Source organism: Cibotium barometz, chromosome 52 (assembly GCF_041138505.1).
Source record: "Cibotium barometz isolate CiBa-2024 chromosome 52, ASM4113850v1, whole genome shotgun sequence".
Taxonomy (NCBI): Eukaryota; Viridiplantae; Streptophyta; class Polypodiopsida; order Cyatheales; family Cibotiaceae; genus Cibotium; species Cibotium barometz.
The window spans coordinates 8,112,717-8,137,716 of record NC_141097.1 but is presented as its reverse complement, the minus strand read 5'-3'; the positions used below and the strand labels follow the sequence as shown (position 1 = coordinate 8,137,716).

Genomic DNA, 25,000 nt, shown 5'->3' with positions numbered 1-25,000 from the left:
TGGTTTTGTTTTGAGGCCGGTCTGGAACATGGTCAGCTTGAGTTGATATCAGCTCTTCGATGGCCAGATATGTGTACGCGTCCCCACGGATAAGTGGGATGTGTTGAAGGTATGGAAGCATGGGCACTGGAAGGCTGGGTTTGAATGTGTGGAAACCGGCAAGCAATTGATGATGTGGCCAATGTGCCTTGACATGGTATGAAAAGAAGTATAATTGGATGGCCATCTCCCAGGCATTAAATAAAATAAATAATAGTAAATATGGCCATTAATAAAAAAAAGCTACGTGGAGGTTAATGATGCTGCCAGCGCCTCTTCTAGAAAGGTGGCGAAGCTGGTGAGTTGGAAGGCTGGTGTAGAGGCCGCCTATGAAAAAAAGAGAGGAGCCGGCTCTCGGAGGGAGAAGCCAAGGGAAACAGCTGCAGCGCGGACCCGAAGCTTGGAGAGCGGGTGAGAGGGCGCAGCCACACACGAAGAAGAGGGCCGCCTTTGAAATGGGATGCGCAGCAGAGGAGCAGGCTGGGGAAGTGGCCTCTGGCTACTAGCGAGAAGGTTGGCCTGGTACGTGTGTGTGACGGGAAAACAGGCTCGCAGCAGCAGATATACAAGGGGGAGATCGTGTGTGATAGAGAGGAACACCGGCACTGCTGGTGGACAGACTGGATACTGGAGGGGGAATCACCTTACGGAGGCGCAGCAGGTAACCAGAGAAAAGGGAGCGGCAGCTGCTGCAGAAAAAGGGTGTAAGCCTCTGGGGGGTGCGCAAGGGATGATAAGAGTAGTGGCCTCATTTTGGTCTTGACAGCTGCTGTGGCAGGGTATATCAACGATGAGGGCATCAACTGACAGAGTAGAGCCATGTGGAGATAGTCGGGTGAAACTGCTGGGGTGGCCTTTGGTGTGCGTAAAGAAGGTGGCCGTTTGGTGACTCTCAGGAGCAGAGGCGTGGAGCCGCTTGGTAAGAGGAGGCCGAGCTGGTGATATGCAGCTGCAGCCGTCTGGAACTGAAGGGAGCGCAGCTGGCAAGGTCAGTGGACCGACGGGTAGAGGAAGGCCCTGCTGGTGATTCTGCAGGTTGGCAGAGAGGAGTTGTGGAAGAGTCTGAGGGCTGCAGCCAGGTTGAGGAGGGAAATGACTAGGCCCAGGATGCCTGCTCAAGCTGCTGCACCAAGGTATGAGGAAGTGCTCCAATGATGCCGAAATAAATGAGCAGGTCCAGGTATTGTGAGGACTGAATCTGGCCAAACTACTCCACCAATTAATGCTTTCTTAAACAATGGATGTGCTTACAAATGATGCATATCTCATATTCCAGCCACATAAGTATGGGAGGGATTGATGTTCTGTTTTTGGAGGAGTAAAGGAGACAGACAGTTAATGTTTTGGTGTGAATACCTTCTCTTCATGTAAAAAATCAGCACCTTTGAGTTGTATCTCATGTAGATTTTGTGTTGTCATGTAATCAAGCAAGAGGTTATGTGAAATGAGAATGTGAATGCCGTCTTTGGTGACTTGTTACTCTCACAGCCAGAAGCCTCGTGCTTTCCCAGCAACACCGCCCACGTCACGACATCTTTGGTGAACCCGACGTGAAACCGCTGGGGTGAGAGTACGTAGAGATGGCTAGCAAAATGGAGCATTTGTATGCAGAGATGAAAGAGCTTGAAGAGCGGTTCAGGAAGATTGAAGAAGAAAAGCGAAATCAGGAAGCAGTGGAAATTGCGGTGCAATTGGTATATGACAGGGTCAATATATTTGATGGTTATGATCCAGAAAGCTATCTAAGGTGTTACGAGACAGAGATGAAGAATCAAGGGGTTCCAGAAAACATGATGATTGCATCTTTTGCATACCTTGTAAGTCCTGATTTAAAAGATGAAGTGCTGGAACTAGCAGAGTATCACTCCAAACAATGGAATGATTTTGCAGATGCACTTATTTATGCGAGTTCCAGGTATAATGTGAGCTGTGATAGTGTTCCAGCAACAATCCGAGCCAATTTAGAAGCGGTTGTTGATGCATGTCTTATGGAGGACAATCAATTGCTATTCAAGGCTGATACAGAGATTGTGGAGGCTGTTTATGCTAAATTGGGACTGCAAAAAGCCATTAGTGAGCAACAAGGCCTTCACAATGCCAAAAGTGATGCTTTGCTACAGACTCAAAAAGATGCAATGGGTGAACTGTGCAAGTATAATCTGATTTCCTTGGGTGCAGACATACAGGGTCCTATAATCATACCACATGATGTATGTATGCCTATGCTTGAGGAGACACATTTGAAGGGTATTCCTCAGGGGTCGTATCATATGTGTGAAGAACAGCAGGAACCAATGCTTCTTGCTGAAAGCATGATTGCAGAGTTTGAAGATCTAAGACAAGAAGAAGATGCTATCATTACTGCATTCTTATCTGGTTATGATGCTTATAAGCAGGATGATGTACATGAATATGCAGATGGGCCACAAGTATGTGTGATTGATTTAGAGGGGGTGAGTGATATGGGTGATTCCAACAGTGATGTTGCTTCTGAAGCTGGTTGCCAAGGTTCTTTGGATTTGGGTTATTCTGGAATGCTAACTGGGTGTTCCAACAATAAACAGGGTGATGCTATGTCATCAGTGTCAGGGTTACCTTGCAACCACATTTGTGAGCAACAATCTCGAGCTTGGAAGCCTGTTTATGATGATGATTTGGAGAGGGAAATTGAATCTGTCTTTTTGGATCATACAGGGTTCAATGATATACAGATTCAAGGATACTTGGATGAGGGACCCAAAATTCTAAGCCCATCTGCAGACAGGTATCAAGAAATACTGGGAGATAACATGCAGGATATGCAAAGTGTGGTCATCACAGAGCCTCATGAGGCTGCACATGAGCAACCAAATGGATATAGCTATGGGGGTATGAATGTTCATGATAATCAACATGTGGGATTGCAAGATAATAATGGCTTCAATGTGATTGATCCTGGATTGGATGCTATCCTAGATGATGCATTGGATGATTTCATGGTATATAATAGATCCCCATCAGCTTTGAGCTCTTCTATGCTTGATGCTAGTCAACTGTTGGTTGCAAGTGAGGATGTGCAGGTGTTATGTGAGCCAAATGATTGTGATGAGATTGATTCAGAGCTGGAGGCTATTCTCGATGATGCCTTGTTGGACTTTGTATGTGTTGATGCTTTTCCGTCATTGGATGAGAAGAATGAATGTTTGTCAGTGGGTGAGCTGGATCGAGGCAAGGTAGATTTGGATGGGATGTTATCAAGTGTGTGTTCCATGCTGTTAATGCAGTTGTTATTTGGTGTGGCCATACAATATGTGGTGCAAAGGCTTCAAACATGGCCTGAGGAAAATTTTGAAGCAAATCATTTTGAAGAGCATCCCACTTTGAATGATGAGGGTAATTATGCATATGCAGGGAATCTAAGAGAGGATAGGGCTTCATACGAGCAAAGGATATGGCACATATGCCAAAAGCGATTGGTATTTGATCCAGGTGGGAAAGCAGAATCATTCAGATGTGATTGCTAAGATACAGGACCTGTGTGGCACATACCAGAGGATGTGCAGGTTTAGAGGGGGTGGATGTCGTGCCACGGCACGTCTATGGTGTGAAACCATGCATGTGAGGCCATTAAATGCAAATCCAGATGCATGGGATTAAGTGTCTGTGTACATACGGGATGTATGGCGTGTGTGAAGGTTTTGCCTGTGAATGCATTGGCAGAGTAATTTTGTGGATGGTTTTGTTTTGAGGCCGGTCTGGAACATGGTCAGCTTGAGTTGATATCAGCTCTTCGATGGCCAGATATGTGTACGCGTCCCCACGGATAAGTGGGATGTGTTGAAGGTATGGAAGCATGGGCACTGGAAGGCTGGGTTTGAATGTGTGGAAACCGGCAAGCAATTGATGATGTGGCCAATGTGCCTTGACATGGTATGAAAAGAAGTATAATTGGATGGCCATCTCCCAGGCATTAAATAAAATAAATAATAGTAAATATGGCCATTAATAAAAAAAAGCTACGTGGAGGTTAATGATGCTGCCAGCGCCTCTTCTAGAAAGGTGGCGAAGCTGGTGAGTTGGAAGGCTGGTGTAGAGGCCGCCTATGAAAAAAAGAGAGGAGCCGGCTCTCGGAGGGAGAAGCCAAGGGAAACAGCTGCAGCGCGGACCCGAAGCTTGGAGAGCGGGTGAGAGGGCGCAGCCACACACGAAGAAGAGGGCCGCCTTTGAAATGGGATGCGCAGCAGAGGAGCAGGCTGGGGAAGTGGCCTCTGGCTACTAGCGAGAAGGTTGGCCTGGTACGTGTGTGTGACGGGAAAACAGGCTCGCAGCAGCAGATATACAAGGGGGAGATCGTGTGTGATAGAGAGGAACACCGGCACTGCTGGTGGACAGACTGGATACTGGAGGGGGAATCACCTTACGGAGGCGCAGCAGGTAACCAGAGAAAAGGGAGCGGCAGCTGCTGCAGAAAAAGGGTGTAAGCCTCTGGGGGGTGCGCAAGGGATGATAAGAGTAGTGGCCTCATTTTGGTCTTGACAGCTGCTGTGGCAGGGTATATCAACGATGAGGGCATCAACTGACAGAGTAGAGCCATGTGGAGATAGTCGGGTGAAACTGCTGGGGTGGCCTTTGGTGTGCGTAAAGAAGGTGGCCGTTTGGTGACTCTCAGGAGCAGAGGCGTGGAGCCGCTTGGTAAGAGGAGGCCGAGCTGGTGATATGCAGCTGCAGCCGTCTGGAACTGAAGGGAGCGCAGCTGGCAAGGTCAGTGGACCGACGGGTAGAGGAAGGCCCTGCTGGTGATTCTGCAGGTTGGCAGAGAGGAGTTGTGGAAGAGTCTGAGGGCTGCAGCCAGGTTGAGGAGGGAAATGACTAGGCCCAGGATGCCTGCTCAAGCTGCTGCACCAAGGTATGAGGAAGTGCTCCAATGATGCCGAAATAAATGAGCAGGTCCAGGTATTGTGAGGACTGAATCTGGCCAAACTACTCCACCAATTAATGCTTTCTTAAACAATGGATGTGCTTACAAATGATGCATATCTCATATTCCAGCCACATAAGTATGGGAGGGATTGATGTTCTGTTTTTGGAGGAGTAAAGGAGACAGACAGTTAATGTTTTGGTGTGAATACTTTCTCTTCATGTAAAAAATCAGCACCTTTGAGTTGTATCTCATGTAGATTTTGTGTTGTCATGTAATCAAGCAAGAGGTTATGTGAAATGAGAATGTGAATGCCGTCTTTGGTGACTTGTTACTCTCACAGCCAGAAGCCTCGTGCTTTCCCAGCAACACCGCCCACGTCACGACATCTTTGGTGAACCCGACGTGAAACCGCTGGGGTGAGAGTACGTAGAGATGGCTAGCAAAATGGAGCATTTGTATGCAGAGATGAAAGAGCTTGAAGAGCGGTTCAGGAAGATTGAAGAAGAAAAGCGAAATCAGGAAGCAGTGGAAATTGCGGTGCAATTGGTATATGACAGGGTCAATATATTTGATGGTTATGATCCAGAAAGCTATCTAAGGTGTTACGAGACAGAGATGAAGAATCAAGGGGTTCCAGAAAACATGATGATTGCATCTTTTGCATACCTTGTAAGTCCTGATTTAAAAGATGAAGTGCTGGAACTAGCAGAGTATCACTCCAAACGATGGAATGATTTTGCAGATGCACTTATTTATGCGAGTTCCAGGTATAATGTGAGCTGTGATAGTGTTCCAGCAAACAATCCGAGCCAATTTAGAAGCGGTTGTTGATGCATGTCTTATGGAGGACAATCAATTGCTATTCAAGGCTGATACAGAGATTGTGGAGGCTGTTTATGCTAAATTGGGACTGCAAAAAGCCATTAGTGAGCAACAAGGCCTTCACAATGCCAAAAGTGATGCTTTGCTACAGACTCAAAAAGATGCAATGGGTGAACTGTGCAAGTATAATCTGATTTCCTTGGGTGCAGACATACAGGGTCCTATAATCATACCACATGATGTATGTATGCCTATGCTTGAGGAGACACATTTGAAGGGTATTCCTCAGGGGTCGTATCATATGTGTGAAGAACAGCAGGAACCAATGCTTCTTGCTGAAAGCATGATTGCAGAGTTTGAAGATCTAAGACAAGAAGAAGATGCTATCATTACTGCATTCTTATCTGGTTATGATGCTTATAAGCAGGATGATGTACATGAATATGCAGATGGGCCACAAGTATGTGTGATTGATTTAGAGGGGGTGAGTGATATGGGTGATTCCAACAGTGATGTTGCTTCTGAAGCTGGTTGCCAAGGTTCTTTGGATTTGGGTTATTCTGGAATGCTAACTGGGTGTTCCAACAATAAACAGGGTGATGCTATGTCATCAGTGTCAGGGTTACCTTGCAACCACATTTGTGAGCAACAATCTCGAGCTTGGAAGCCTGTTTATGATGATGATTTGGAGAGGGAAATTGAATCTGTCTTTTTGGATCATACAGGGTTCAATGATATACAGATTCAAGGATACTTGGATGAGGGACCCAAAATTCTAAGCCCATCTGCAGACAGGTATCAAGAAATACTGGGAGATAACATGCAGGATATGCAAAGTGTGGTCATCACAGAGCCTCATGAGGCTGCACATGAGCAACCAAATGGATATAGCTATGGGGGTATGAATGTTCATGATAATCAACATGTGGGATTGCAAGATAATAATGGCTTCAATGTGATTGATCCTGGATTGGATGCTATCCTAGATGATGCATTGGATGATTTCATGGTATATAATAGATCCCCATCAGCTTTGAGCTCTTCTATGCTTGATGCTAGTCAACTGTTGGTTGCAAGTGAGGATGTGCAGGTGTTATGTGAGCCAAATGATTGTGATGAGATTGATTCAGAGCTGGAGGCTATTCTCGATGATGCCTTGTTGGACTTTGTATGTGTTGATGCTTTTCCGTCATTGGATGAGAAGAATGAATGTTTGTCAGTGGGTGAGCTGGATCGAGGCAAGGTAGATTTGGATGGGATGTTATCAAGTGTGTGTTCCATGCTGTTAATGCAGTTGTTATTTGGTGTGGCCATACAATATGTGGTGCAAAGGCTTCAAACATGGCCTGAGGAAAATTTTGAAGCAAATCATTTTGAAGAGCATCCCACTTTGAATGATGAGGGTAATTATGCATATGCAGGGAATCTAAGAGAGGATAGGGCTTCATACGAGCAAAGGATATGGCACATATGCCAAAAGCGATTGGTATTTGATCCAGGTGGGAAAGCAGAATCATTCAGATGTGATTGCTAAGATACAGGACCTGTGTGGCACATACCAGAGGATGTGCAGGTTTAGAGGGGGTGGATGTCGTGCCACGGCACGTCTATGGTGTGAAACCATGCATGTGAGGCCATTAAATGCAAATCCAGATGCATGGGATTAAGTGTCTGTGTACATACGGGATGTATGGCGTGTGTGAAGGTTTTGCCTGTGAATGCATTGGCAGAGTAATTTTGTGGATGGTTTTGTTTTGAGGCCGGTCTGGAACATGGTCAGCTTGAGTTGATATCCGCTCTTCGATGGCCAGATATGTGTACGCGTCCCCACGGATAAGTGGGATGTGTTGAAGGTATGGAAGCATGGGCACTGGAAGGCTGGGTTTGAATGTGTGGAAACCGGCAAGCAATTGATGATGTGACCAATGTGCCTTGACATGGTATGAAAAGAAGTATAATTGGATGGCCATCTCCCAGGCATTAAATAAAATAAATAATAGTAAATATGGCCATTAATAAAAAAAAGCTACGTGGAGGTTAATGATGCTGCCAGCGCCTCTTCTAGAAAGGTGGCGAAGCTGGTGAGTTGGAAGGCTGGTGTAGAGGCCGCCTATGAAAAAAAGAGAGGAGCCGGCTCTCGGAGGGAGAAGCCAAGGGAAACAGCTGCAGCGCGGACCCGAAGCTTGGAGAGCGGGTGAGAGGGCGCAGCCACACACGAAGAAGAGGGCCGCCTTTGAAATGGGATGCGCAGCAGAGGAGCAGGCTGGGGAAGTGGCCTCTGGCTACTAGCGAGAAGGTTGGCCTGGTACGTGTGTGTGACGGGAAAACAGGCTCGCAGCAGCAGATATACAAGGGGGAGATCGTGTGTGATAGAGAGGAACACCGGCACTGCTGGTGGACAGACTGGATACTGGAGGGGGAATCACCTTACGGAGGCGCAGCAGGTAACCAGAGAAAAGGGAGCGGCAGCTGCTGCAGAAAAAGGGTGTAAGCCTCTGGGGGGTGCGCAAGGGATGATAAGAGTAGTGGCCTCATTTTGGTCTTGACAGCTGCTGTGGCAGGGTATATCAACGATGAGGGCATCAACTGACAGAGTAGAGCCATGTGGAGATAGTCGGGTGAAACTGCTGGGGTGGCCTTTGGTGTGCGTAAAGAAGGTGGCCGTTTGGTGACTCTCAGGAGCAGAGGCGTGGAGCCGCTTGGTAAGAGGAGGCCGAGCTGGTGATATGCAGCTGCAGCCGTCTGGAACTGAAGGGAGCACAGCTGGCAAGGTCAGTGGACCGACGGGTAGAGGAAGGCCCTGCTGGTGATTCTGCAGGTTGGCAGAGAGGAGTTGTGGAAGAGTCTGAGGGCTGCAGCCAGGTTGAGGAGGGAAATGACTAGGCCCAGGATGCCTGCTCAAGCTGCTGCACCAAGGTATGAGGAAGTGCTCCAATGATGCCGAAATAAATGAGCAGGTCCAGGTATTGTGAGGACTGAATCTGGCCAAACTACTCCACCAATTAATGCTTTCTTAAACAATGGATGTGCTTACAAATGATGCATATCTCATATTCCAGCCACATAAGTATGGGAGGGATTGATGTTCTGTTTTTGGAGGAGTAAAGGAGACAGACAGTTAATGTTTTGGTGTGAATACCTTCTCTTCATGTAAAAAATCAGCACCTTTGAGTTGTATCTCATGTAGATTTTGTGTTGTCATGTAATCAAGCAAGAGGTTATGTGAAATGAGAATGTGAATGCCGTCTTTGGTGACTTGTTACTCTCACAGCCAGAAGCCTCGTGCTTTCCCAGCAACACCGCCCACGTCACGACAACGTATGTATATGTATGTATATATACAGACATACGTATGTATATGTACATACATACGTATGTATATGTACATACATATGTCTATATATATACATACATACGTATGTATATATACATACATACGTATGTATATGTACATACATATGTCTATATATATACATACATATGTATATATATACATATATATTGTAATATGCGGAAGCTTCGGAGAAGGATCGGTACTTCAAAACTCAGAAATCAGCACTCTTTTCGCGACGGAATTAACGCACAAACTGAAAGGAGATGTGCAAAAAATAGAGAGAGATGGGAGAGATGGAGAGGACACAGTATTGGGTCCCAATTACCCTCTGTAGGGCCCCCACCACGGATGGTGTATTTGCTTTATTAGAATGATGTAAATCTGAAAACAAATACAGAAAACTTGACCTTTTCTTGGCTGGAAAATCCTGCCCTTGACCTTCAGAAGTCCACCCCTTTGCTTGGCAATCTCCTTGGCTTGACTGGCCCTTGATTGGCTTGAGCACTTGGTGAAAACTGAGATGAATGATGGGATTTAGGCCTACCCTATTTATATTCCTCCTCAGGAGCAGTCGGCCAGCTAAAAAACAAGCTATGTCCCACGACTGGTGAAATTCAGCAATAAATGCTGAATTAAATCCCAAAAAATACTACCTTTTTTTCCTAACAGGCTGAAAGTGATGCGCCTGCTTCTGATTGGCTGGACACCACTTTTGTCCACAATCCCAAGGTTGGGCAGCCTGTATGGGCTGCCCCATACATGCCCTACAGCCATATAAAGGCTGTAATCTCCTGGAGATTGCCTTATCTGTGCCCTAGGGCTGTCCTACAGCCTCTCCATGGCTGGTGGGTTCAGCCTGGGCCTTCCTGGCCCTCATGGGGATGGTTTCACACCATTCCCATGCCCATACTAAGCTCCGGGGTAGCCCTATGGGCTGGCCCCTTGTCCTAAACATAATCTACTCAGTGATCTGGCATCCGGCACCATACCAGATACACAGAACCACTGACATCATTCTAGAGGGAGACTCACAGCGCGGACTGGCACTGTTTCATGTGCAGGACAGTGCACACCTGACCTCGGACGACTGAGATGGATCCCTGGCTGACTCGTCCCGGACTGGGCTCACATGGGACCAGTTCACCATCCCAGGTCCTGCACCTTCTGTACAGAAATGTCTACGTGGCATCCAAGTGCAGGATGCACGTGACATCCCCTTCTGCTTAACTTGACGGAAGCTGCATAGCCTCCACATAATCCGTCAAGAATGCCGGATAGTCTTCGAAAAATTCTTTGTCGAGCCATACCGCTTCATGAGTTCCTCGGTCCTGAAACTTCGTGAGGAACTGTCGTAGTCTTCGGCCTGAGCCATGCTTGAAACGGTGCAGAAGGATCTGTTCGGGAACCATTACTTCTGCTTCATCAATAATGTCTGGTTCCGCTTCGTCTTTAACCTCTGAAGGGGGTGGACCTGCATATGGCTTTAACCAACTGACATGAAATACATCATGCATAGTCCAACTCGGAGGTAGCTTTAACTGCATAGACACCTCATTAATCTTTTTCCGGATGGAAAATGGTCCGAAGCTCTTGAAAGACAACTTTGGGCATCGTTTGCCCACCTGCTTCAACACTCGACAGGCCAATAAAGACCGAAGGGACATGAAGTTTTCGGAAGGGGATTGGGTGTATCTTCGGATTATGAAGCAAAGAGCCTCTTGCGCTTTAGCCAATCTGTCTTTAACGGACTCTAGGATCTCCTGGTAAGACTCCGTCACTCTGTTTGCCTCAGGTACTGAAGACGAAGTCCTGGTTAACAATGACTGGAAAGGCCTTCCAAATGCTGTCTCATATGGAGTCCTGCCAATAGCTGAAGAAAAAGAGTCATTCAAAACAGCTTGAACTAAAGGCAAAAACGATTCCCACTTACCTTGCTGATCGTGGACATAACACTTCAGCACATCAAAGGCCAACTGGTTGTATATCTCTATCTGGCCATCTGTCTGTGGTTGGAATGCACTGGAAAAATTCAACTTAGTACCAAAATTATCAAACAATGCCCTCCAAAAATGACTGGTAAACTTGGCATCTCGGTCTGACACTATGGTTCTAGGAATCCCGCCAATCGGGTACCAATGCCGAATGAATAGCTAGGCAACATCCTCGGCGGTCACATTGGCCCTGCAAGGAATAAGCATAAGAAATTTGCTGAACCTATCAACAATAGTTAAACACTGCGTATTACACTTACTCGGACTGGGAGGTAGATTTGTGACAAAGTCCATCGAAATGTCCTGGAAAGGACCCTCAGGAATTAGCAAAGGCTGTAACAACCCTATCTTCTTTCCACGAGGAGCTTTCACCTTTTGACAAATGTCACAGCGTTGTACATATGTAAACACATCACGCCTCATCTTTGGCCAATAGTATTGCCGTTCTAATTTCTCCAGAGTCGGATTCACGCCCCTATGACCACCTGTAATGGCGTCATGGGCATCATGGAGAAGAGCTGCCCGGAATGATTTCATGACACATAGTCGGCCTTTGTAGAAAAGCCAACCATCGCGTATCAGAAAATGGCATGGTCCTATGGCATCCAATGCCTGTTTCCACTGTGTACCGAATTCCTCGGAATCTGCGTACGTGTGCTTCATGTCTTCTAGTCCTGTACCAACAAGGTCAAGTCTAGTGGTCTGAATCGTAGATACTTGTCCCTTCCTGCTCAAAGCATCGGCCACTGGATTGGCCTTTCCTGGAAGGTACTCAATCATGCCACCGAACTGCTGGAATATCTGACTCCAGCGGTGTTGTCGATCACTCCACTGTGCACTTGGCATCGTCTGAATCCAACGCAATGCCTGATGGTCAGTGCGAACCTCGAAGTCACGGCCATACAGGAAATGTTTCCAATGTTTCAAGGCCTGTATAACTGCTAGGAGTTCACGATCATAGACTGAGTAGTTCTTTTCGGCGGGCAGTAACTTACGAGACATGTAAGCTACCGGATGACCATTCTGTTGCAATACACCTCCAATTGCGATGTTACTCGCATCGGTGATCACTTGAAATGGTTCGTCCCACAAGGCAAGGGCTAAACAAGGAGCTTCTAACAAAGCCACCTTGAGGTTCTGGAATGCCTCCAACGCTCGTGGAGTCATTCGAATCTTTTGCCTTCTTGTTTTCACTCCCTTTAGCAGATCGGTGAGGTCTGCCGAGAGGTCGGAAAACTTGTCAATGTGGGTGGAATATGCCTGGCATATACTTACAAATGATCTGATGTCATAAGCGGTCTGAGGTACTTCCCAGTTAACAATCTCGACCACTTTAGCCGGATCAAGTCGAATGCCTTCGGCACTAATTATATATCCCAAGTAATGTACCTCGAACAGATAAAATTCTGACTTCTTTTCATTGACATAGAGCTCGTTGCTTTCTAGCAACTTAAGGACTTTCTCCACATCAATGTCATGCTGCTCAACTGTAGCTGAAAATATGAGTATGTCGTCCAGAAATATGAACACACACTCTCCAATCAATCCCGGAAAATACGCATCATCATGCGGTTAAATGTAGCGGGGGCGTTCGTCAATCCAAATGGCATGACCTTAAATTCATAGTGGGCCCGTTCTGTACGGAAGGCTGTCTTGGGGATGTCCCCCTCAACAATCCGTACCTGGTGGTACCCACTCTTTAAATCCAGTTTTGAGAACACCTGTGCTCCATTCAGCCTCTCGAGAATATAGTCAATTCGAGGCATCGGGAATCTGCTCTTGGTATCAGCTTGTTGAGTGCACGATAATCGACACACAACCGAGAAGACCCATCTTTCTTCTTGACAAACAAGATCGGTGCTGCAAATGGCGACATGCTGGGGCGGATGAAGCCAGCTTGCAACAATTCTTGGAGTTGGCGGTCCAACTCCGATTCCATTGCCTTAGAAAGGCGATACGAAAACTTGCTGGGGGGTTCCGAGCCTGGGAGGAGGTCAATCCTGTGATCCTCCGGTCTGGACGGGGGGAGCTGGGGAGGGAGACTGTCCCGAAGAAAAATCTTCTGGAACTTTTCATGGAGAACCGAGTACTTCTCGGAAGCACTGGCCACCGTCTGGGCTGTCTGGATGTAAATCATCGCACACTGTGCGCCTTTCCTGACTGCTCGCTTAGCCTGCAAGTGGCTTATGAGCGAAAAGTTTGGAATACCTGGCTCACACTTAATGGTCACCGGGGTGTTTGACACATTCCGATTGATCTGGAACGTGTGCTTGTCCCACTTGACATCAGGAAGAAACTTGTGAAACCACTGGATACCCAAAATTATGTCGGCTCCTACAAGAGGGGCAACCATAAAGTCACACACAAACTCTATGCCCTGAATCACTAACTTAGCACCTAGAGCTTCATACTTGACGCTCGTTGTCATACCTGTGCTAAAACCCTCAACCTGTTTGTCCACCGAGGTCAGCTCGAAACGGGCACGCCTAGCGGCCTGTTCCGTGACCACATTCTCCGTGCTGCCGCTATCAAACAAGACGACGACTCTCTGGCCACCTATGTAGCCAAAGGATTTGAGCAATTCGTTGCGCTCATACTCCTGGTCATGGGCGTCCTTCTGCTTATCTTCGAGCTCCCAGCTAATAATTGCTCCAACGGAAGCACCGGGGGTTGAAGAACTAGGGGTAGCCGCTGGGGTCTGTGTGGGAGCTGTGCTCACCACGGAAGCTGTGGAGGCGGCGGCGGCCTTTGGAGGCTTCTTCGGACAATCCCGAGAAGTATGTCCTTTTGTGTGACAAAAGAAACATCTACCCTCCTCCTTGTACTGAGAAAGCTCCTCAGCACTCAACTTGCCACCTGTCTTGCCTGCCTCCGCTTTCTGGTCTGGAGTAAGCTTAGACGCATTGTTCGAGTTCTTGGAGCCAGAGGCTCCCGGGCTCTGTCCTGGGGAAGACCCCGTCTGGTTCTGGCTTTTGCCCCCCGAGGTGTTAGCCTTGGGAGAAGCCGGCTGGGAAGTCTTGGGCTTGCCACCATTGTGTTTCATTTCTGTACTTTGCGCAAGCGAGAGTGCGTCCTCAAAGGTGGCTGGCCTAAACATACGCACCTCCCATTGGATTTGCGTGTCCAGGCCATACAAAAACTACCCTTTCTTGTCCGAATCAGATAAGCCTAATTGCAGACACAAGGTCGAAATTTTATTGGCAAACTGAAGGACTGGTTGCGCGTTCTGACGCGCTCCCCTGAACTCGTCTTCGAGTCGCTCAAGGTAGTGGAGCGGTAGAAACCGCTGCTTAAGGTCGCGGACGAACTCGTCCCACACATAAGCTGCCATACCTGCTCTGGTGTGGGCATGAGCCCACTGAGTCCACCAAGGAATGGCCTCACCTTCCAAGTACCAACTAGCTAAGATCACTTTGTCAGTATCTGTTTTCCTAACTGCGGCAAAGTAAGCTTCAAATTGATGTAACCATGAATAAAGAGTTGTGGGATCGAGTTTACCATTATACTTACTGAAATTCATTTTCTCGGGAAAATGATTCAAGGGCGCCACCGGTGTCAATCTAGCGTCCAAAGCTCTGAGGTAACGCTCGTGTTCCACGCGTCGCATGGCGTCGTCTTCTCGTTGTCGAATCTCCAAGGCACGCATCTGCAACTCAAGCAAGAAGCTTGGCTGCGGCTGTGACCCCGTGAGAGGGTCCCTGAGACGAGGATCTGGTATCCGGGATACGGAAGGAGAGCGAGGAGGAGATGGAAAACGCGACGCTGGAGAGCGAGAACGCTCCTCCAGAGCCAAGATCCGCGCCTTCTGCTCATCCAACTTGGCTGTCTGGTCTGCGATTGCTCGCATCACCTGCTGGAACATGTCTGTGACACTCAAGCCTGGTGCCCTAGCTGGGCTACCTGGTGCACTCTGGTCCCATGGTTCTGGTTCTCTCTCGTCGCCAAAGCTCGCCATAGCGGGAAAATGCAATTCCTTTCCGGAACGCAATCTGACCATCCACTATCTGTGTGGGAGACTTCCGGAGGCTAAAAACCAACCGTCCTTCGAGGGACAGGAGTCACTCCGAAAGGGGTAGTCCACCGGCGTCTAAAAACCAACCACACGAGCGAAAAAAATTTCTGGTTTTCTTTTCTGAATCTTTGTCCTTGAAGTAGGCTCTAATACCACTGTAATATGCAGAACCTTCGGAGAAGGATCGGTACTTCAAAACTCAGAAATCAGCACTCTTTTCGCGACGGAATTAACGCACAAACTGAAAGGAGATGTGCAGAAAATAGAGAGAGATGGGGGAGATGGAGGACACAGTATTGGGTCCCAATTACCCTCTGTAGGGCCCCACCACGGATGGTGTATTTGCTTTATTAGAATGATGTACATCTGAAAACAAATACAGAAAACTTGACCTTTTCTTGGCTGGAAAATCCTGCCCCTTACCTTCAGAAGTCCACCCCTTGGCTTGGCAATCTCCTTGGCTTGACTGGCCCTTGATTGGCTTGAGCACTTGGTGAAAACTGAGATGAATGATGGGATTTAGGCCTACCCTATTTATATTCCTCCTCAGGAGCACTCGGCCAGCTGAAAAAACAAGCTATGTCCCACGACTGGTGATACTCTGTTTTTTGCACACAAAATAGAGCATTAATTTACTATATAGTGATTAATCAGTGCTAATCACTATATTTTGGTACAATTGAGGGTTCAAATTAACCATTAGGTATCTGATACACATCCCTTTAACTTCAAATTTCAATTTGGAGTTGGTTTGATACTCCAACCATTCCGTACAAATTGGTTACCCTTGATTTAATGTAATTTCTGGTGATTTTATGCTGATAAATTTGTTGTAATCATCTATTAAACACCAGATTGAGTTGTAAAAGGGTAGACACTACCCTTGAATCTTGAAATTGGATCAAGAGGTAAGAACCCCTTCACGTCACCATGAGTACAGCACATGAAATAGCCAAATTTAATGGGGAGCAGTTTTACACATGGCAGACAAAAACCATGTATTTGCTCATGAGGAAAAATCTGTGGGGATTAGTTGAAGGGAGAGATGAATGCCTAGAGAGAGGGAAAAATGAGTGGAAGAGCAGGAATGAAAAAGCATTGGGACTTATTGCACTCAGTTTAAATGACGAAATCATTCATCACATCACAGGGATAAATGGGCAAAAGATGCATGGGATGAACTCAATAAATTATTTAGTATACAAGCAAAAAATTCAAAGATAAATCTGTTAATGCAATTCTACAAATTGGACATGAAGGAAAGTGAATCTTTAATCACACACTTGAACAAATATAAAAGCATTAAGCAACACAGCTGGTAGCTCTGGATCCCTGGCTGACTCGTCCCGGACTGGGCTCACATGGGACCAGTTCACCATCCCAGGTCCTGCACCTTCTGTACAGAAATGTCTACGTGGCATCCAAGTGCGGGATGCACGTGACATATATGTATACAAATGTATATATATACATACATATGTATATATATACATATGTATGTATGTATATACATTTGTATACATATATATGTATATATATACAAATGTATATATATACATACATATGTATACAGATGTATATATATACATATGTATGTATATATATACATATGTCTACATATATATGTATATATACATATATACATACATATATATGTATATATACATATGTATACATACATATGTATATATACATGTATATGTATACATATATATGTATGTGTACATATATACACACGTACAAATACATATATATGTATACATATGAATGTATGTGTACATATGTATATATATACACATACATATATATGTATATGTATGTATAAATGTATGTATACATATATGTATACATGTATACATATATATGTATACATGTATACATATGTGGTACATACATACATAATATATGTATGTATGTATACATATGTATACATGTATACATTTATATGTATACATGTTTACATATGTGGTACATACATACATATGTATGTATGTATACATATGACATACATACATATGTATACATACATACATATGTATATATGTACCACATATGTATACATGTATACATATATATGTAATCATATGTATACATACATGCATAGGTATATTTGTACCACATATGTATACATGTATACATACATATGTATGTATGTATGTATGTATACATGTATACATATGTGGTACATACATACATATGCATGTATGTATATATGTATACATGTATACATATATATGTATACATGTATACATACATATGTGTATGTATGTATACATGTATATAAGTATACATTGGTATGTATACATGTATACATACATATGTATACATACATATGTATGTATGTATACATACATATGTATACATACCTATATATATATACATATACATGTATATATATATATGTATGTGTATGTATACATATACATACATACATACATATGTATACATATGTATGTATATATGTATACATACATATGTATGTATGTATATATATGTATACATATGTATACATACATATGTATACATATGTATGTATATATGTATACATACATATGTATGTATGTATATATATGTATACATATGTATACATACATATGTATGTATGTATGTATACAGTTATATGTATGTATACATATAACTCTATACATACATACATATGTATACATATGTATGTATACATATGTATGTATACATACATATACATACATATATACGTACGTATAAATACATTACATACATTACATACATATGTATATATATGTATACATATGTATACATGTATACATACATACATATGTATGTATACATATGTATACATACATATGTATGTATGTATATGTATTTATACATACATATGTATACATACATATGTATGTATATGTATGTATACATGTATACATATGTATGTGTATGTATGTGTATACATACATATGTATACAACATACATATGTATACAACATACATATGTATACAGACATATACATACATATGTATGTATACATGTATACATATGTATGTATATATATACATACATATGTATGTATATGTATGTGTATACATACATATGTATACAACATATGTATACAGACATATACATACATGTGTATGTATATATGTATGTATACATATGTATGTTGTATACATATGTATGTTGTATACATATGTATGTTGTATACAATGTATGTATGTTGTATACATATGTATGTTGTATACAATGTATGTATACATAACATGTTATGTATACATACAATGTATACATAACATGTTATGTATACATTGTATGTATACATAACATGTTATGTATACATACATTGTATGTATACATACATTGTATGTATACATACAATGTATGTATACATAACATGTTATGTATGTATACATTGTATGTATACATACATTGTATGTATACATACATATGTATGTACATATGTACATACATATGTATGTATACATACAATGTATGTATACATACAATGTATGTATACATTGTATGTATACATACATACATATGTATGTATACATACATACATATGTATGTATACATACATACATATGTATGTATACATACAATGTATGTATACATAACATGTTATGCATATGTATGTATACATACATATGTATGTATACATACATGTTATGTATACATTGTATGCATACATACATATGTATGTATACATAACATGTTATGTATACATTGTATGTATACATACATATGTATGTATACATTGTATGTATACATAACATGTTATGTATACATACAATGTATACATAACATGTTATGTATATACATTGTATGTATACATAACATGTTATGTATACATTGTATGTATACATAACATGTTATGTATACATACAATGTATATACATAACATGTTATGTATACATACAATGTATACATTGTATGTATACATAACATGTTATGTATATACATTGTATGTATACATTGTATGTATACATAACATGTTATGTATATACATTGTATGTATACATAACATGTTATGTATACATTGTATGTGTACATAACATGTTATGTAGACATTGTATGTGTACATATACATAACATGTTATGTATACATTGTTATGTATACATAACAATGTATACATAACATGTTATGTATACATACAATGTATATACATAACATGTTATGTACACATACAATGTATACATAACATGTTATGTATATGTACACATACAATGTCTACATAACATGTTATGTATACATACAATGTATACATAACATGTTATGTATACATACAATGTATACATAACATGTTATGTATACATAACATGTATGTAACATGTATGTATACATAACATGTTATGTATACATACAATGTATACATAACATGTTATGTATACATTGTATGTATACATACATATGTATGTATACATGTTATGTATACATACAATGTATACATACATATGTATGTATACATGTTATGTATACATACATATGTATGTATACATTGTATGTATACATACAATGTATACATATGTATGTATACATGTTATGTATACATACAATGTATACATATGTATGTATGTATACATACATATGTATGTATACATGTTATGTATACATACAATGTATACATACATATGTATGTATACATTGTATGTATACATAACATGTATACATACATATGTATGTATATTGTATGTATACATACATATGTATGTATACATACATATGTATGTATACATGTTATGTATACATACAATGTATACATACACTATGTATATTGTATGTATACATACATATGTATGTATACATGTTATGTATACATACAATGTATACATACACATGTATGTATACATACAATGTATACATACATATGTATGTATACATACATATGTATGTATACATACATATGTATGTATACATTGTATGTATACATACATGTGTATGTATACATTGTATGTATACATAACATGTATACATACATATGTATGTATATTGTATGTATACATACATATGTATGTGTATACATAACATATGTATACATACATATGTATGTGTATTGTATGTATACATTGTATACATACATATGTATGTATATTGTATGTATACATGTCATGTATACATACATATGTATGTATACAATGTATACATACATATGTATGTATACATACATATGTATGTATACAATGTATACATACATATGTATGTATACATACATATGTATGTATACATACATATGTATGTATACATTGTATGTATACATATGTATACATACATATACATATGTATGTATACATATGTATACATTGTATACATACAATGTATACATATGTATACATACATATGTATATGTACATACAATGTATACATATGTATACATACATATGTATATGTATGTATACATATGTATACATACAATGTATACATACATATGTATGTATACATTGTATACATATATATGTATACATACATACATACATATGTATGTATACATACATACATATGTATGTATGTATGTATATGTATACATACATACATATGCATATGTATGTATACATACATACATATATATACATACATAGATATGTATGTATGTATGTATATGTATACATACATATGTACATATGCATACATATGTATGTATACATACATACATATAGATACATACATACATTTGTATGTAATATGTATACATTGTATACATACATATGTATGTATACATACATACATATATATACATATATATGTATGTATACATGTATATGTACATGTACATATATGTGTACATATATACATACATATATATGTACATATACATATATATGTGTGTGTGTATATATATATATATATAATACAAGGTTCTACTTTCTTCTCCTCCTGCAAGTGCCTGACATCTGTTGCAGTCTGCAGGCTCTGTAGATCTGCTGCGTTTTTGTTTGCAGGCTGCTTCAAGCTGACGCTGGGGCTGAGTTTTGTGCTCTAGAGAGCTGCCAAGGCTGCTGCATGAATGAATGAGGAGAAACTTGGGGCGATATGGCCTCTATATGAGATCAGAGCCCCCCTTCAGATGGTAAGCTAATCGACCTGCTTGCAGCTAGTACACATCCAGGAGACATGACATTTGCCTACGGTTTAGCCCTTTGAGGGCTGCCAAACCTTGCCTACAGGAGGCTTTATTTGGCTGCACAAACCCTTCCCTAACCTGGTCATCCAAAGCTCTCCAGTCTGATGGTCATCCAAAGCTCTCCAGTCTGATCACCTATACTGCTCCATCGCGGCTGCACTTTTCCTGCTCTTATTGTCTGCCTGGACTTGCTCCAGGACGGACACTCTCATATGCCAACCTGTGCTCCACAGCAATTAATCTAGATCTCCTCGCCTTTTAATCCCCAAAAAAATCCTTTAGCTAGTAGAAAAAAGATGGAAAAAAAGACGGAGCGCCGCGTAACGCCCTTGGCGGCAACGGTGCACTGTCGGAACTGATGCAAAAACTAGCTTTTTAGGCGATAAGAAGTTAGCTATGCTGGCTATGTCTGTCGGTAATGAAGCTTCCTTATTAGCTATGGAGATCAGACACCAGAAAAGCAGAGAAAACCTATCGAAAAAGTGACGAGAAGGAACGCACCTTGACGTCGGCAGGCTGCCAGTAGATGAAGAGGAAGTAGCCGATGACGAGGCCAATGGCGATGCCGAAACCGAAACCGCAGATGCCGAAGATAGTGCTGAAGAAACCCATGGGAATGTGGTGGTGGCGGTGGGGGGATAGCGATGCAGCAGAACAGATGCGCTCCTTGCATGGATGAATATACAAAACAAGGTAACCTGGAAGCGGGAAGCGTGAAAGTTGAAGGCAGAAAGGCGAGAACAGCCTTTTACGATTTCCTTTACGTACTAAGGGGGTTTTCCCACGGCCAACAAACCATGCATTGAATATCACATTCCCACTGACACTTTTTGCATTGAATATCACATTCCCACTGACACTTGTAATAACATAGTGGCTAAATTGTGCAAAGGAAACGTTTTTGGCACAGGAATGTTGAGGAAAAGGTCTGTACTGGTGTATGAGTTCCATGTAAAGTTTATTTTTTTTCTGTTTTTCGAGCCGGGGTCAGAAGCGAGCAAGCTCATTCTGTGTATGTGTAAGGTGTGTGAAAGTGAGTGTGTGTGTCTGTCTATCTATGTGTGTCTGTTTGTGTGTGTGTGTTAGAGAGAGAGAGAGAGAATGTGTGTATGCACATACATACGTGTGCATGACAATAAGTGCATGTGAAGAGAGAAGAAGAAGAAAGAGATACTAACATCTTCAAAAGGCAAAAATGACTTATGTGACTAAATACATAACTGAAAGACCATGTCAGTCTTAAGCTAAATCTATACTCCAAAAATGAAAACATCCCATGTCAGTCTTGAGCTAAAACTATGGTCCATAAAAGAAAAAATCCTACCAACAAAATCAACTAGTAAATCTATAATATCAAGCAATAATAACAATCACCTTCACTATAAGTCTATTGGTATTTTTTGGGCAAATGCCGCCGGGGTGTGTGTGTGTGAGTGTGTGTGTGTGTGTGTGTGAGTGTGAGTGAGTGAGATTGTGCGTGCGCACACATACACACAGAGAATGTTTGGGAAAGTCCTAGATTCATCATCGAGCTTATTGGAAATTCCAAATCTCCATCTTATATAAGACATTGTATGGTTTCACAAAGGAGGTACACATTGTAAGTATTTACTTAGGCCATATCATTAAATTTGTAAACTTTTTGAAATGGCTTTCAAAAGGTTTACTCACAAACCTTTACTAAAGAGTAGTGGCACTTGAATTGTATCTTACATAATAGTCTTAAGCCGGCTTGAAATAGAATATGCATTCAAATACTTATTAAAGTGGTCTAGATATCTAAAACAAACTCCCCCACTCGAGTTTGCTTATACCTGTTAGTCTCCAACAACCAACAAAATTCACATGAATCACGCATAAGATCGCACATACTAGTCAATGTAGTGTTTTAATAAATTCAAGTTTTTTTAATAGTCTAAGTCATCAAAATAAGGGCATCCATACACCTTGGAAATGAGTTCATAGTTCCACAAAATTTACCCGCTTCATGCTTGGCACATAGTAGGACTTTGTATTCATTCTCCAAAGATGGTTGCCAAACTCCAATAAATCAAAAGTATTCATTCTCCAAAGCTGGTGGCCATGCATTTTTTGAGTAATTTCAAAAACTCTTTACTCATGAGAGTAAATTCTCCAAATAAGCAAAAAAAAAACAATTTGAAACTTCTCAAATAACACAGAGCACCAACAATAAAGAAAATGACTTGAAATTTTTTTAAGTTAAAATACTCCAACAAAAAACATGAAAATTACACACTTTAACAATTTGATGGATTGTCCACTTCTTGTAAACACGCCTTGTAGATCCACAAGACAGAGAAAAAACATCAATAATTAGAAATCATAATTAAAATATACATCATCACCATCAAGTTTGACTATTCTTCCTCGGTGTTTGCACCATTACTATGCTCTACAACATTAGTGCATTGCAAGATGATGTGAGTGAAGCATCTTTGTCTCTTACAACCTAAGGATTATCTTCCTATAGTTTGAAAATAGCTATAGTTGACTACTTCAAACACCTTGTCTTTGTAAGACTAATAAATATGTCCACCTCATCAACTTTCATCAAGGTACTTGTGCTTAGGGTATTCTTTCTCTTTTTTCTTTTGCCTCTTTCTTACACGAGACTACTCATTGCTAAGTTATGATTCCCCTAAAATACACTTTCATGTTTTTTTCTTTCCAATAAACTATGATAGACAAGACCATGTTGCTATTTTCTTCGTTTTCCATCCCTATGACGATACCAATTTAAAATTGATGGCCAAGTTCATCCTCTTTTGCCAAGTAGCCACAAAAGTATCATTTTTGATGTCTTGCCAATCTAGACTCCAAATCGCCTCTCTTCTTGCTTTGGATCTTCGAGATCCATACATCTTCTACAATTACCATAAATAATGTTATCAAACTCCTTTGGGATGTCTACTTGAATGCAACATGTGTTCTCACTCACAACTGGTTTTATAAAAGGGTTGACAAGATTCCAATAATTTGCATAAATTTAAGCAAGATTTTGCTCTTGGTCATAAAAAAATGCTTCCCAACCATCTTACATCTTGTGTCTTACATATTTCAAGTAAGCTTTTTCTCTTTTCCATGCCCCTTTTGCAATTATTTTCTACACATATCTTTTGAGTGCCATCTTTGTGGCATCTTTGACCTCCTTCATGCATTCAATTTGTAGGATGTAGACCATATTTAGAAATTGGATACTGTCTTTAGTATAATATTTACCATTTATAGAAATTGTATACCAACTTTTAAAAATTATAGACCTCGTTATTGTAGCCATTCCATCACAAGATGACACCCTATAGAAGAACCACACCATCAACACTATTCTTCTTTATCAAGGAAATATGTCAAATAAGTCATTGAGTTGTTCAAGTATTTGATCACTCTTAGTGCCTTTGTTTCATATGAAATACAAAGTTTTATTTGAGGTGCATTACAAAGTTCTATTTGAGGTGCATTACAAAGGGCCTTAGTGGGTGAGACAACTCAATAAAGACAAAGTAAAGGTATCATAACCATAAAGTTTTTTTGAAAATGTATTAAACTTTAGATTCATACGATAATGAGTGTGTCCCATAAGAAGACAATTTATTTTCACTTTTTAAAACTCCTTGGACAAATCAACATGTTTAAGTATCCTCCTACAATAATTCAAGTTTTTTTTATCCCTTACTGTGTTGTCAAGTTAAAGATATAGCTTCTTTGGCAAGGCATCTCCCCAAGCTCCCCAAGATGAAATAACACAGTGAAATATTGTAATTGTGTAGCTAAAATCATTGCACATGTTAGAGTAT

General features: G+C 41.2%; 1 protein-coding gene across 1 annotated transcript in view; it reads right to left on the bottom strand.

The window, feature by feature from the left end:
- LOC147608751 (synaptotagmin-2-like) overlaps positions 1-21,891 on the bottom strand; it is a 70,048-nt gene extending 48,157 nt beyond the window's left edge. The window contains exon 1 of the mRNA XM_086788769.1: positions 21,687-21,891. Coding sequence (XP_086644895.1) covers positions 21,687-21,797 — 111 coding nt within the window. The 5' untranslated portion in view covers positions 21,798-21,891. The remainder of the gene's footprint in view (positions 1-21,686) is intronic.
- Between the last annotated feature and the right edge of the window lie 3,109 nt (positions 21,892-25,000).